Source organism: Carcharodon carcharias, chromosome 7 (assembly GCF_017639515.1).
Source record: "Carcharodon carcharias isolate sCarCar2 chromosome 7, sCarCar2.pri, whole genome shotgun sequence".
NCBI classification, from domain to species: Eukaryota; Metazoa; Chordata; class Chondrichthyes; order Lamniformes; family Lamnidae; genus Carcharodon; species Carcharodon carcharias.
This window is the reverse complement of record NC_054473.1, coordinates 77,143,060-77,159,706: the sequence shown is the minus strand read 5'-3', so window position 1 is coordinate 77,159,706 and position 16,647 is coordinate 77,143,060. Positions and strand designations below refer to the sequence as shown.

Sequence of the window (16,647 nt, the reverse complement as noted above, 5' to 3'; positions counted from 1 at the left end):
GCACCAGGCATACCTAAAAATGAGGTGTCAACCTGGTGAAGCTACAACACAGGACAATTTACTTGCCAAACAGCATAAGCAGCAAGTGATGAAAAGAACTAAGCGATCCCACAACCAACGGATCAGACCTAAGCTCTGCAGTCCTGCCACATCTAGTCATGAATGGTGGTGGACAATTAAACAACTCATTGGAGGAGGAGGCTCAACAAATATCCCCATCCTCAATGATGGGGGAGCCCAGCACATCAGTGCAAAAGATAAGGCTGAAGCATTAGCTACAATCTTCAGTCAGAAGTGTCAAGTGGATGATCCATCTCGGTCTCCTCCGGAGGTCCCCAGCATCACAGTTACTATTTTTTGGCCAACTTAATTCACTCCATATGATATCAAGAAATGGCTGAAGGCACTGGATACTGCAAATGCTAAGGGCCCTGGCAATATTCAGGCAATAGTACTGAAGATTTGTGCTACAGAACTTGCTGCACCCCCAGCCAAGTTGTCCCAGTACAGCTACAACACTGGCATTTACCCAGCTAGGTGGAAAATTGCCCAGGTATGTCCTGTACACAAAATGCAGGACAAATCCAACCCAGCCAATTACCACCCCATCAGTCTACTGTCGATCATATGTAAAGTAATGGAAGGGGTCACCAACAGTGCTATCAAGCAGCACTTGCTTAGCAATAATCTGCTCACTGATGCCCAGTTTGGGTTCCACCAGGGCCCCTCAACTCCTGGTCTCGTTACTGCCTTGGTTCAAACATGGACAAAAGAGCTGAGCTCCAGAAGTGAGATGAGAGTGACTGCCCTTGACATCAACACAGCATTTGGCCGAGTTTCGCATCAAGGAGCCCCAGCAAAACTGGAATCGGGGGTGGGGGGGGAAACTGTCCATTGGTTGGATTCGTACCTAGCACAAAGGAAGATGGTTGTTGCAGGTCAGTCATCTCAGCTCGAGGACATCACTGCAGGTGTTCCTCAGGGTAGTGTCCTCGGCCCAACCATCTTCAGCTGCTTCATCAGTGACCTTCCATTATAAAGTCAGAAGTGGGGATGTCCGCTGATGATTGCACAATGTTTAGCACCATTTGCGACTCCTCAGATACTGAAGCAGTTCATGTCCAAATGTAGCAAGACCTGGACGATATCCAGGCTTGGGCTGACAAGTGGCAAGTAACATTCGCACCACATAAGTGCCAGGCAATGACTATCTCCAACAAGAGAGAATTTAACCATCGCCCCTTGATGTTCAGTGGCATTACCGTCGCTGAATCCCCCACTATCAACATCCTGGGGGTTACCATTGACCAGAAACTGAACTGGACTAGCCATATAAATACTGTGACACAAGAGCAGGTAAGAGACTAGGAATCCTGCAAAGAGTGCAGGTAAGAGACTAGGAATCCTGCAAAGAGTAACTCACCTCCTGACTCCCTAAAGACTGTCAGCCATCTACAAGGGACAAGTTAGGAGTGTGATGGAATGCTCTCCACTTGCCGGATGAGTGCAGCTCCCACAACACTCAAGAAGTTTGACACCATCCAGGACAAAGCAGCCTGCTTGATTGGCACCACATCCACAAACATTCACTCCCTCTACCACCGACGTACATTAGCAGCAGTGTGTACCATCTACAAGATACACTGCAGGAATTCACCAAGGCTCTTTAGACAGCACCTTCCAAACCCATGACCACTACCATCTAGAAGGACAAGTGCAGCAGATAGATGGGAACACACCACCTGGAAGTTCCCCTCCAAGTCACTCACCATCCTGACTTGGAAATACATCACTGTTCTTTCACTGTCATTGGGTCAAAATCCTGGAATTCCCTAACAGCACTGTGGGTGTACCTACCTCACATGGACTGCAGCTATTTAAGAAAGCAGCTCACCACCACCTTCTCAGGGGCAACTAGGAATAGGCAATAAAAGCTGGCCCAGCCAGTAACACCCACACCCTGTGAATGAAGAATTTTTTAAAAATGTGCTGGGGAAGTGAAAGAGTCTTGAGTTAGTCACTGATGAGTGAAGACAGAGTTTTATGTTGTGAGCACACAAGTGTAGTTGCTGAGCTTAGTTTGTAAATAAACAGCATGTGTTTGTTCTAACAACGACCGCCTGAAGTTCTCGTTGTGTACCAACTCGGTCACCCCGAAACAAGCGTGCAACCCAAATGCTTTAGCCCCAACAAACCAAGGGCACTGGATCCAACAAACTGGTGATGAGAGTAAAAGTACAAAAAAACCACATAAAAACAAGGTGAAAAGCAAGGAAAAGCGAAAGAATTCATAAGAAACTAAATCGGGCCGTATCTCGCATGGTAGTCATAAGTGAAAGAAAGTTTCCTTCAGAGTATCAAAGTAATCTCCTTTGAGCATGCTGCAATTTGGAAGAGTGGAGCCTTTCGATCCTACCTTGGACGACTGGTCTCACTATGTTGAATGCCTTGTGTTCTTCTTCCAGGCAAATGATGTTGCGGGGGTGGGGGAGAAGAGATGCACGATCCTTCTGTCCACGTGTGGGAGTAAGAGATACGTACTAATTCAGAATCTGTTGGCACCCAGTGCCCCAGGCACAAAGTTTTAATGATTTAGGTTTCCCTCCAACATTATCATTACCAGCCCAAGCTGTCAGTTTAAATTTAACTCAAGAAATAGAGCTGCAGGGGAGATAGCCACTTGTTATGTGGCAAGTCTGAAGCAATTAACTGAGTATTGCAAGTTTGGTACTTCTTTTAATGATATGCTTACAGATTGATATGTGTGAGGTATAAACTAAAACGCAATTCAGAAGAGATTGTTGGCTGAATCAAATATGGATTTTGAGAAGGCATTGGAAATCGCTCTTGGAAGGTGCAGTGCGAGACTCAGAAGCCATACGAGGAGTGCAAAATGGCGCTGTCCTCCACGTTGGGCAGGGAGCTTCAACCAAAAAGAGTACGGAAGTGCAGAGCTTTGTTCCAACGTTGGAAGTGGCTACCGCTAGCAGACAAATTAAAAGGGAAAGCTTTTCAGCAAAAACATGGCATAATAGTGACAGAGGTGGAAGCAGACAGCCCTGTAATGAAAAACGGTTTAAAAAGATTGAATGTTTCTTCTGCCATCAAAATGGACACCTCATGAGATATTGTAAAGATAGAATCAGGCAGACTTTCAGGCAAAGGCAGAAACTCGATGAGGCAAACAGTGTTGAAAAGCCTGAAGTAATAGATGTTGATACATATTCGCTGTATAATTTAAAGGTAGGAAAAACAGAGCCTATCTATATAACCATGAGAGTGAATGAAAGTCCTCTCAGAATGGAAGTTGGTACCAGAGCAGCCACTACAGTGATTGGTGAGCATACATTCAAATACCTGAATCATGGAGAACATAAGTTGAATTTAGAAGAAACTGATGGAAAATTAAAAACTTACACAGGAGAAGACATACAGGTCAAGGGCGTATGTAAAGTCACGGTACACTATGAAGGTCAAACAGTGAGATTACCCATAATGGTGGTAGCAGGCGAGGGACCTAGTCTCCTCGGATGAAACTGGCTGAAAGAAAATAAATTGGAATGGGTTGAAATCTTCCAACTGGGAACTAATGGGCTACCACAGCTATTACAAAAATATGCCTCAGTTTTCAAGGAAGAACTTGAAAAAGTTGAATGGCTAGAAGCATAAGTTCATGTAGGCCCAGAGGCAACACCAAGATTCATGAAAGCAAGACAAGCACCTTATGCAATGCGGGATAAGGTAGATGCCAAACTGGACAGATTAGAAAAACTGGGAGTGATACAACCAGTGCAGTTTTCAGAATCGGCAACACCAATTGTACCTGTCCTCAAACCTGAACGAAGCATTAGAATTTGTGGGGACTATAAGTTAACAGTTAACAAAGTGGCAAAATTGGATAGACACCCCATACCTAAAATAGAAGATTTATATGTGAAACTGGCAAGTGAACCAGCCTACACAAAGTTAGATACGAGTCATGCCTACCAACAGTTGGAATTAGAGCAGGCATCCGTAAGTTTGTCACCATGAATACACACAAGGGATTGTACCAATACACCCATATACCATTTGGTGTATCTTCTGCTTGCTCCACATCCCAAAGAACTGTGGAAAGCTTACTACAAGCATTGCCCCATGTTGTAGTTTATTTGGATGATGTTCTCGTGACTGGACTCACTGAAAGGAACATCTGATGAACTTGGAAGAAGTTATGAAACGTTTCTCACAGGTTGATGGGAGATTGAAAAAGGAAAAGTGCACTTTCTAGGTAAAAGAAATAACTTACCTAGGTCACAAGGTCGATTCACAAGGCCTAGATCCAGTTGAAGAAAAACTGAAAGCCATTAAGGAAGCCCCAGTGCCAACGAGTACACCTGAATTGAAATCATTCTTGGGGTTGATCAATTACTATGGACGTTTCTTGCCTAATTTGTCAACAGAACTGACACCACTGTATTACTTGCTCAAGAAAAACCAGCGATGGTCATGGCAAACACCACAAGAAGAAGCTTTCACAAAAGTGAAACACTTGCTACAATCTTCTACACTGCTGGTACATTTTGATCCAAAGAAAGGGTTGATATTAATGTGTGACGCATCAACTTATGGAGTGGGAGCAGTGCTTTCCCATCGAATGGATGGTGGATCAGTACAACCATTAGATATGTGTCGAAAACTGTTAGTACCTGAGAGAAAAAGTACTCAGAAATTGAAAAAGAAGGCCTGGCAATCAGTTTCACTGTTAAAAAGTTTCATCAATATGTACATAGTCGTCATTTTAATATTATAATGGACCACAAGCCATTTTTAGAACTATTTGGTGAAGACAAGGCTATACTCCCTATAGCTTCAGCAAGAGTACAAAGATGGGCGTTGATTTTAGCAGCGTATGAGTACACTTTTATTCTTAGACCAGGGAATCAAATTGCAAGTAAAAGACGAGGATGTCCCAATTCCTCAGGAATATATCTTGTTGTTGAACTTCCTAGACTCATCACCGATAATGTGCTAAACAAATAAAAGATTGGACAAACCCAGACCCAAAGTGAGAAAATCAAGTTCTTTATGGTTGGTCACAAACACAAGAATCTGATGAAATGAAACCGTATTTCCAGAGAAGATACGAGATAACCAGCCAAGCAGGTATTTTATTGTGGAGAGCTCGAGTGATTGTTTCTCTAAAAGGACAAAAGCTATTGTTATCTGAACTTCATAGTGCACATCCCGGAATTTCTAAAATGAAGGCAATAACACATAGCTATATGTGGTGGCCAGGAATGGATGGAGAATTAGAAAACTTAGTGAAAAGTTGTATGCGGTGTCAACAAGTACAAAAATTACCTGCAATAGCTCGGTTACAACCCTGGGAGTGGCCAGGAAGGCCATGGGTATGAGTACACATCGACTACGTGGTACCTTTTTTGGGAACAATGTTTCTCCTTATCATAGACTGTCATTCAAAATGGATGGATCTATATGAAGTGAGGTCACCCACATCTTCAGCGACAATAGACAATCTATGACAAAGCTTTGCTATAAATGAATTACCTCAATGCTAGTATCAGATAATGGAACAGTATTCACAAGTGCTGAATTTAACCAAAACACACCTCATTGGTATTGTTCATGTGAAAACATCTCCATACCACCCTACTACAAACAGACTCGCTGAGAGAGCAGTTCAGATATTCAAATCTGGTATGAAATAATTATCTGGAGATTCAATTGTGATTAATTTAACACAATTTCTTATCTATTATAAGATCACCCCTCATTCGACGACAGGTGTCACACCTGCATAATTGTTAATGAAGCCCCATCTCCAATTGAGACTGAGCCTAATCATGCCAAACTTTGCAGGGGAAGATAGAAAGAAAGCAGGAAAGTTGGGACAGAACATTTCATGTAGGAGATAAGGTATTTGTGAAAGATTTTAGAGGAGGACCAGCATGGTTGTTCGGTGAAATAAGTGGCCGAACGGGACCTTTTTTCTACCACTCGAAAGTCTGAGATCGAATAGTAAGGAGACGTGTGGATCACATACGAAGTGGAGAAACCAAATATCTGGAAGTGATTCCACCTGTGCTCGAGACTAAATCAATATTTGCTATTGAAAGAACTCAACCAAGTACAAATATATTTGAAGGGCCTACTGTACCCGAAAGAGTCAAAGAAACAAATTTAGCAGTACCTACTGTAGAACCAGATGCTCAGACGACTTCAGTAAAGGAGATTCCAAAGCAAACTTCATAAGCTGCAGAGCTGAGATGTTCTACACGCATAAGGAAACCCTCAGAGAGACTGACATTGTAAAAAATTGATCTGTGTAAATAACTTGATATCTTGAAAAATTGTAAAATGTATTTTTCAGGAAAGGGGGAAGGATGTAGTAATCTGATATGTAATATACCTTTAAGACAAGTATTGGAATGTAAGGTCACATGATCTTAATATCCAATTGTAAAGTAGTGCGGGCTACCTCTATGTGAAAGAGTGTTGAATTAGTCACTGATGAATGAAGACAGGGTTTTATGTTATGAGCACACAAGTGTAGCTGCAGAGTTTAGTTTATAAATAAACAGCAATCTCCTGAACTTCTCTTTCTCTGTACCAACTTGGTCACCCCGAAACAAGCATGCAACCCGGATCCTTTAGTCCCTACAAACCAAGGGCACTGGATCTAACAGGAAGGCACTGTAAGATCTAACAGAAGTGTGTGAAGCCTCCAGTATTTATGCATAAACCAGCTGTCTACAGAAACCGAGGCTGGAGAGAGCCATTTTGAATTCTGCTGTCCAGGGTATTGTGTTGATTTGCTAGATGTGTTTAAAATCTAAAATCTATTTTTCGACTGTTGCCTTAAAGGGGGTGTAACTGGGAGTCAGGTTAATTAGAATTTTAAGAGTTATTATAGTAGTAATTTATAGTTCTCTGTATGTGCTTGAAATCTCTTTTGTTAATAAATATTTTAATTTATTTTTTTTTAAATCTCTAAAATGTCTTAGTGGACCTATTACTTCTGAAATCAGTGCATGCGTCTCGAAATAAATACAAATTGCAAAACCGTTGTGATAGCATGATCAAGTTTCCCTCATGGATCCACACCATCTGCCGAGTCATAACACCTTGGCAGGAGCATGGAGAGAACAAGAGCCCAGGGAGAGCAGAACTCGGAGAAAACACTAGAGGAGCAGGGGGAAAGCAGAGCACTGTAGGAACTGAACACAGAGAGAACAGGAGCAAGGATGGTAGCAGGGACAGGTAGAAAAGGAGCCCGGAGAAAGCAGGAACCTGGAGAGGACAGAAACTGGGGGAGAGCAGGAGCCTGGAGAGAGCACAAGAGGAGCAGGATGAGAATAGGAGCATGGGGGAGAAGACATACCTCCTGGAGGTTCCTCACTCGTTTTCTCTTGATCACAGTACCCATGGAAGTCACCCACATCACAGACCTATAGATTGACTAGTGTAATGGCTGCCTAGAAGATACCCCTATTTTTAAAAATTCATTCATGGGATGTGGGCATCGCTGGCTAGGCCAGCATTTATTGCCCATCTCTAATTGCCTTTGAGAAGGTGGCGGTGAGCTGTCTTCTTGAACTGTTGCAGTCCATGTGGTGTGGGTACACCCACAGTGCTGTTAGGGGGGATTTCCAGGATTTTGACCCAGTGACAGTGAACAGTGAAACGGCAATATATTTCCAATATATTTGAGCGGCTTGAAGGGAAACTTACAGTTTTTGCAGTCACAGTATTGGTGCTACTGCAAGGAGAACTTGAGAACCACTGAGCTTAATTAATTTGCCAGGTATCAGCAAAATCAGGTATCATAAAAACAAAGTTAGGCAGCCTACCTTATTATTCTTCAGTTATTTGGCTGTCATCAGTTCTGAAACCTTGCAGTCGCACCAGTGCAGTGACATACGAAATAGGAGCAGAAGTAGTCCATCCAGCCCCTCGATTCATTCAATAAGATCGTGGCTGATCTGTTTGTGTTTTGAATTCCACATTCCCATCTACCCCAGATAACCTTTGATTCCCTTGCTAAACAAGAATCTATCTACTTCAGCCTTAAATATATTCAATGACCTTGACTCCACCGCCTTCGGAGGCAGAGAGTTCCAAAGTCGCATAACTTTCTGAGAGAAAAAAATTCTCCCCATTTCTATTCCAAAAAGGCAACCCCTAATTTTAAAACCGTGCCCCCTGGTTCTGGACTCACCCACCAGAGGAAACATCCTTTCCACATCCACCTTGTCAATACCATTCAGTATCTTATGTACTTCAATCAAGACACCCCTCACTCTTCTAAACTCCAATGAAAACAAGCCCAGCCTGTCTAACCTGTCCTCATAAGACAACCTGCTCATTCCAGGTATCAATCTAGTAAACCTTCTCTGAACCGCCTCCAACGCATTTACATCCTTTCTTGAATAAGGAGACCAAAACTGCGAATAGTATTCAAGATGTGGTCTCACCAATGCCCTGTATAACTGAAGCATAACATCCTTACTTTTATGCTCAATTCCTCTTGTAATAAAGGATAGCATTCCAGTAGCCTTCTTAATTACTTGCTGTACCTGCATACTAACTTTTTGTGACTCATGCACAAGAACACTTAGATCCCTCTGTACCTTGGAATTCTGCAGCCGCTCTCCATTTAAGTAATACTCTGCTTTTTTATTCTTCCTGCCAAAGTGAACAACTTCACATTTTCTATACTCCATCTGCCACTCAACTTATCTATATCTGTCTGCAACCTCCTTATGTCCTCTTCACAACATACTTTCCTGTCTATCTTTGTGTCATCTGCAAATTTAGCTACCATGCCTTCATTCCTGTCATCTAAGTCATTGATATAAATTGTAAAATGTTGAGGCCCCAGCACAGACCCCATTCGTCACATCCTGTCAATCAGAAAAAGACTCATTTATGCATTTTGTCTGTTTCTGCCAGCCAGCCAATCTTCTATCCATGCTAATATGTTACCCCCTACACCATGAGCTTTTAATTTCCGCAATAACCTTTGATGTGGCATCTTATCAAATGCCTTCTGGAAATCCAAATACAGGCTCCCCTTTAGCAACAGCACATTATTCCTTCAAAGAACTCCAATAAATTGGTTAAACATGATTTCCCTTTCACAAAACCATGCTGACTCTTCCCAATTACCTTGAGTTTCTCTAAGTGCCCAGCTATAACCTCCTTAATGATCGATTCTAACACCTTCCCAACAACAGACATCAAGCTAACTGGCCTACAGTTTCCTGTTTTCTGCCTCCCTTTCTTCTTGAATAGAGGGATTATATTTGCTACTTTTCAGTCTAATGGAACCTTTCCAGGATCTAGTGAATTTTGGAAAATTAACACCAACGCATCTACTACCTCCTTAGCCACCTCTTTTAAAACCCTAGGATGAAGTCCAGCAGGAGCTGGACAGCTGGCAGCCGCAGCTCCATCAGTTTGCTCAATACTGCTTCCCTACTGATTGTAATTTCACCAAGCTTCCTTCTTCCTTCCACCTCCTGATTTACAGCCATTACTGGAATGTTTTTGTATCCTCTGTAGTGAAGACAGAAGCAAAATATTTGTTTATTTCATCCACCATTTCCTTAATATTTACTATTAACTCCCCACTGTCACTCTCTAGAGGACCAACACTCACTTTACTTACTCTTTTCCTTTTTAAATACCTGTAGAAACTCTTGCTATCCGTTTTCACATTTCTAGTTAGCTTCCTCTCACTCTAATTTTCTTTCTCCTGATTAACTTTTTAGTCATTCTCTGTCGTTCTTTATATTCTAACCAATTATCTGACCTGCCACTGATCTTTGCGCAGTTATATGCTTTTTTCTTAAGTTTGATGCTTTCCTAACTTCTTTAGTTAATCACGGGCGGTGGGTCTTCCCCTTAGAATTTTTCTTTATAGTAGGAATGAACTTATTGTGTATTATGAAATATCCCTTTAAATGTCTCCCACTGCTTTTCTATTGATCTATCCCCTAGCCTAGTATTTACGTTCACTTCGGCTAGCTCAGCTTTCATGCCCACATAGTTGCCCTTATTTAAGTTAAAAATATTAGTCTTAGATCTACTCTTCTCCCTTTCAAACTGGAAGTAGAATTCAATCATATTGTGTTTGCTGCTACCTAGGGTGTCTTCACTCTGAGGTCATTAATTAATCCTGTCACATTACACAGTACCAAGTCTAATATAACCTATACTCTAGTTGGTTCCAGAATGTACTGCTCTAAAAAGCTATCTCAAGCATTCAGTGAACTCCTCATCCAGACTACCACTGCCAGTCTGATTTTTCCATTTTATATGTAGATTAAAATCACCCATGATTATTCCCGCCCCTTTATCACTAGCACCCAATATTTCTTCTTATATACTTTGTCCTACTGTTTGTTTACTATTAGGGGGCCTGTAGACCACTTCCACTAGTGACTTCTTTCCCCTACTATTCTTCATCTCCACCCAAATCAATTTGACATCCTGATCTCCCGAACCAATGTCATCTCTAACTAATGCACCAATGCCATCCATGATTAACAGTTCTACCCCTCCACCTTTACCTAGCTTCCTTGAATATCATGTACCCCTCAATATTCAGGACCCAATCCTTGTTATTTTTTAAAATTCATTCATAGGATTTGGGCTTTGCTGGCAGGGTAGCATTTATTGCCCATCCCTAGTTGCCCTTGAAAAGGTTTATATGAAGATGCAACCATGTCTCCGTAATGGCTAGCAGATTATATATTCAATGTACTCTATCAATTCATTTACTTTGGTATGACTGATATGTGCATTCAGATACAGAGCCTTTAATTTGGTCTTTTTGTTATATTTGTAACATCTAGTCTTGACTTTTGGTGTATTCTTAGGTTTTATCTCTCTGTCCCTTCCTGCTATCTAATGATGCTCATTTCCCATATTACTATTATTATCTCCAGCTTTGAATCTACCCCTTGATTTGCCACATCTACCCAAGCTTGATTCCTCGCCCTTCCCCCCACCTTGTTTAGTTTAAAGCCCTCTCTTCTTCCCTATTTACGCGTTTCGCAAGAACAGACATCCCAGCACAATTCAGGTATAGACCGTCCCAATAGTACAGCCACCAATTTCCCCAGCACTAGTGCCAGTGCCCCATGAGGGCACCTTTGACGTTCCGTTTCTTAATTTGGTATCTAGCTTCCCATACAGACTATGTAGAACCTCCTTCCTTTTCCTTCCTCTGTTATTTGTACCTACATGGAACTCGACAACTGGATTCTCCCTCTCCCACAGCAAGTTCCTCTCCAGCCCTGAGCAGATGTCCCAAACCATGGCACCAAACAGACAACACAGCCTTCTGGACTCTCGCTCTTTGCTGCAGAGAACAGTGTCAATACCCCTCACTATTGCTGTCCCCATCTGCCGCTACATTCCTGTTTGGTCCCCGGGTTTGAACACCTTCCTGTACCACGGTGCCATGGCCAGCCTGCTCATCCACCCTGCAGACATCATTTTCGTCCACATAGATTGTGAGCACTTCAAACCTGTTTGACAATTGCAAGGTCTGAGGCTCCTCCACTACTGCCTGCTTGGTCCCTTTACCTGCCTCGTTCACAGTCACATCCTCCTGTCCTTCACTGCTAACCAAAACAGATTACCCTATTCTAAGGGGTGTGACTGTCTTTTGGAACAAAGTGTCCAGGTATGTCTCCCCCTACCTTATGTTGTGTATTGTCTGCAGTTCGGCTTCCAGATCAATAATCCTGATCTGGAATGCTGCTTACACTTTCTGCAGAAGTGTTTCTCCTGGATCACCTTGGCGTCCAAATGCTCGCACATTCCACAGGTGCAACATAACACCTGTCCTGCCATTATTACTTATGTGAATTAGTTAACTTAATTTAATTACTCACTTAATTAACTCAGAATAATTTCTATGTATGCCACACAGACCACCAAGGGAAGTCCCTTCTATTTGACTCGCTATCGTCTATCTACAGTCTATCCCTCTTAGTTTGTGGCTTAGTTCAAATTATCTGTTCATTTAAGTTGGACTCATGCTCTTAATTTAAATTGCTTAATTAAAATCACCGGATTTTGAATATACAGATTTAATTATATATATTTATATCTATACACAAATGAAAAAATTTGAGAGGAATGGCCCAATATCCTGAATGAGGAGTCACAAGAAAAAAATACAAAAATAGAAACAAAGCTGGTTATTTTACACTGTATTTTCAATCTTGAGACAAAAACAGGAGGCAAGAGTTGTCAATCTAGAGAAACTTTCAAGAACAAAGAATTTTTAACTTCTGATTAACCTTCTAGTAATGTTTTCAGAAAACAGATATTTGGTTACAGATATTGGTGAGAAGGGTATGCCTGCTTCTCATTGCAGAGTCTGATGTGATGTTTGACAGTGATATTGTAAATCATTCTGCACTTCCAGGTAGGACCTGTTCTTCATCTTCATTGCTGCCATTAACAGAGAATGATGTTTCTGAAACGTAGCAACACTTTCATCACTTATTTGGCTAACTTTGTACACTCTACAGCAACAGATCACAAAAACTGGAAAGGTGTTTATTCCTGAAACATAATTTTAAGTGAGCATTCGCACCACGGTCCCACTAACTCTGCTTCTGTTGTGCACATTGAAAATAGATCCCAAACCAAATCTTACTAACCTGTTTATAATTTTCAATTACCAATATAAACACTGAAGTATTCTGTCAATGTTGCAAGATGAGCAATGATCTTTTCTTTCACAGACTCAACTCTATTGTGTTTACATCCAGAAGTTATCAGTAGTGGGAACATATCTGAAACTCCATTGCTCAGTCTGGTTTTCCAAATATCAATTCTCTTCCTAAATGATACAGTCGAGTCACTCAATTCAATTATGGTTATATTGCCCCTTATGTGGATAGATCCAGCAGGTTTAAAAATGTCAGCAAGGTATACAAGTTTCGTTATCTATAATTGGTTAGAAATGTTTTCAGCTAATGCAGGATTGGGCACAGAAAGAAAAGCCAGCAGCTCCCTTCGAAGCTCAAACTCTTCCTAAAACTCTGCTGCGTGGTGACCAACATATTTAAGTGTAAAACAATATTTTTTTCATATCCTGCATCCATTTCAGAATACAGTTTAGCAAATAAATGTGAATTCACAGGTCTGGACTTCACAAAATTCACAGCTGTCACAGCATTTAACACAGCATGTAATTTGGACTCCATTCTTTTTCAAGCGAGAACGTGGCAATGCTACATATAATGTGTCATGATTACCTGTGGATTTATTACAGCTCTTACTCTTGCAACAACATGATTCCTATTGACTATCACTGTGATAGCATCTTCTGTGCAAACAGGAATACAGTTCTCCCACTTCAGTTCTGTTTCCAGTAATATTTCATCATCCATTGCTCATTCTGGTAACACCTGACAAAAGTGAAAACTTTCTAAAACTCCCCCCCAACCAAACAGCGAACATAGTGTGCTACACTCCCAACATCAGTTGTCTCTTTTATCCGAATTGCAAATATCTCGTGAACACTGCTTGACTCTTCTACTAACTGAGTCATTAGAAAGTGGGAAAGTCTTCAACTTTTGTGCTGCGTCTTCACTCACCATCACTTTACACATTTCTACAGTAGCTGGAAGGATGGTCTCCTTTCCAATCATATGGGTCTTCTTGCTTCTAGCAATCCAAAACACTGTTAAGAAGAAAGCTGTCAGAGCTTTATTCCAGAACCAATGTTACATTTGTCACTTGAGTTTTCTGACAACTGTGGGTTTTTTTTGGGGGTTCAAGTAAGTTTTTTGATTTATTTTTCTATTCTAGGTGTTTTGTTATGAGGTGTTACTTTGTTTTTGTAGGTTTCATTGCTTCATTGGACAAAATTTGTAAGCACACAACACATTGCAGCTGTCTGCCACTGAATCCCATAGATCCAAATTCTATATAATTGTGCTCATTCTTTATTTCTCACTTATTTCTTTCTACAGGACTCAGCATTGTCCACAGCTTCAGCTAAAGTATTTGCAAAGTCAGAATGAGGTTGTTTCACTTTTTCATTTTAAAGTAATTTACTCGCATTATATTGATCAACCTTTTTAAGAGTATTTGCATTGTACCCAGGCACATAGTTGTGAGAATGACAAAATGTATTCTACATGTAAATATTTATTTGTTTTTGTTTGCTCTTTATGGCAACTATGAGCTTCCGCGGTGCACCATTGCGCAGTTTTTCAGGACTAAACAAGGAGTTGTTATAGTTATACTCAATAACGGTGTCGGCCTCAGGCAAAATAGTGTCCTAAATGAACTTGTACTTTGATGCCCTTCCTTTGAGTATAAGTAAGTAGTACTTAAACCTTTAAAGTACTCCCCTTGTTTGAACAGGGCTGAACTGACCTGGCGCCCACCATCAGCCTTGCTAACTGTGGCTTTACATGACGATCTTAGTGGCGTTCTCAGCTGCATCATGCATGCTCCCCTCTAAAGTCAGACAATGTACTGTGTTTAACGGTTACATATTTTGTGATTCCCATTATCCTTACCCTTAGTCCTCCTAACAAAATAGACTCCTGCAGCCTCTGTCTCCCAGTGCAGTATTTGTAAGGGATGCTACAGGTTGTTTCTTTCATAACATTTTATTTCTTGGAGTATGTAACTACATCTGATATCATTTTTAAAAATGTAACTTTGTTCTTTTGTTAGTCTTTTAAGAAATAAATATAATCCACCTGCCCCATTTGCCCTTCTCCATGTATCATATCACCCACCTACCCTCCGACCATCCACATCCCTGCTCCCACTTCCTGTTCTTCACCACTTGCTCAGCACTAAGTTGGAAATGGTGTTTTATTTATAGAAAGTTTATTACTCTATTTTTTCGTGCTATAGCAGGAGACATAGGAAAAGCAGTAGGCCATTCAGCTCTTCAAGCCTGTTCTGCAATTCTATTAGATCATTAGATCTAGTGTAAGAAAATGCAAGATGAGCAAGCATTGGGGAAATTAAAAGGGTAAATGGACAGAGAGTAAGTGGGTGTGAGGGAGGGGCTAGTACAAAAGGATGCAGTGGCAATGAAACTTGTGTGAAGGAAAGCAAAATAGGAGGACGGAGACAGAGGAGAAAAAGGAGTTAGTGGCAGCACTGAAGAGGTGAGAAGAGAGTGCCATCTTGAATTGAAGGACCATGGTAAAGAACACTGTCAGCACAAAATTGTGTGTGAGGGTTACCAGTGTACAAACAAGACTGTGGAGGACAAGGTGCAGTCATTACACTTTGTTCATTTTTGTTCAGTTATAAACATCCTTTCACAGGGACTACCAGATCCAGAGGTTGTAGCTTCCAATGTTCAGCAGATGTGGGTGTTAACTGAAATGGTCCGAAACAATCCAACGACTAACCGCGTCGGACGGTTTGATGTAAGTATTGTTATCGCCCTCTCAGTGTACGTTTACAAATAGGCAGAATGGAAAGTGAACACTGCTAATAAACGTTATATTTATTAAGTCTAAAGGGGCAGTCTCAACAATATGATGTTGTTTAAAAGTAAAAACGTGGCTCAGAGGGGTAAGTGATGACCTGATGTAGCACCAATATCTTCAGACCAGAAGGTTACAGGTTCAAACCACAGTTTATGCTCAGTTAGCTAGTTTCAGCTGGCTTGTCAGTTTAGGGCAACTACAGTTGATCTTAGCAGCCCTGGGCTATGAAGGAAGAAAATCAGCCAGAGTTCCCACTCCTGGTCAAAGTACCTTCTAATTGGTTTTTATAATTTGTGATTGAATGATTTAAATGAATGGGCCCTTCACTTTTACACAGCTTAGAGGAGACATTGTTCCCAATCACTATTCAGTGACTCCTGCTGGAAGTCCTTTTGTGTAGATGTTGTTGAAGACAGGATTGAGGATGTGTTTGGATGGTTTCTGCAATCTGTCAGCTTGTCAGTGCTAACAGTCTGGGCTCTTACATGAAGTAAGGCCACAGGAAAAGAGCAGCAAGGGGATTAAAATGTGTACAATGGATGTTCAGGAAGGAAAGGAAGATTATTGAAAAATTTAAAAAAGACAAGGAACTGAGATGCAGACAGAATATGGAGGAATAAACCTTACTATACTTTATATATATTCTGTCCACAGGTGGATGGTTCCTACGATGTCAACCTGCTATCCTACACCTGACTGACTCATCCTACAGCACTGTTCCTGCTGGGAGGACCAGAGGATACAGAGCTCCTTGTTTGTGACTGCTTGCAGGCCTACATCAAAAGCACTTGATGTCCCCGCACATGATGTCCCTGCTGAAAATTGAAGTGAAACAGGAACTAGTGTTCTATTTGCCTGAGTGGGATTTCTTTCAGTTCAAACTGTTCTATATCACCTCCACTAGTGTTTTATATGTACAGAATTAATAAATGTAATATACTGTAGTTCTAAATATATGTTTTTTTTAATTCTTTCATGGGATGTGGGTGTCACTGGCAAGCCCAGCATTTGTCGCCCATCCCTAATTCCCTTGAACTGAGCAGTTTGCTTGCTAGGCCATTTCAGAAAGCAGTTAAGAGTCAACTACATTGCTATGGGTCTGGAGTCACATATAGGTCAGACCAGGTAAGGATGGCAGATTTCCTTCTCT

The 16,647-nt window shown here is 41.2% G+C and overlaps 1 protein-coding gene across 2 annotated transcripts in view; it reads left to right on the top strand.

Annotated features, from left to right (window-relative positions):
- Nucleotides 1-16,433, top strand: part of LOC121280279 (nicolin-1-like) — a 46,089-nt gene extending 29,656 nt beyond the window's left edge. The window contains exons 6-7 of one of the 2 annotated variants that reach the window (XM_041192098.1): nucleotides 15,330-15,434; nucleotides 16,152-16,433. In XM_041192098.1, the coding sequence (XP_041048032.1) occupies nucleotides 15,330-15,434; nucleotides 16,152-16,193 (147 nt within the window). In that variant the 3' untranslated portion in view covers nucleotides 16,194-16,433. Of the gene's footprint in view, nucleotides 1-12,448; nucleotides 12,547-15,329; nucleotides 15,435-16,151 lie in introns of those variants that run through there. The other variant, XM_041192100.1, reaches the window with a different exon arrangement.
- The last annotated feature ends 214 nt before the right edge of the window (nucleotides 16,434-16,647 follow it).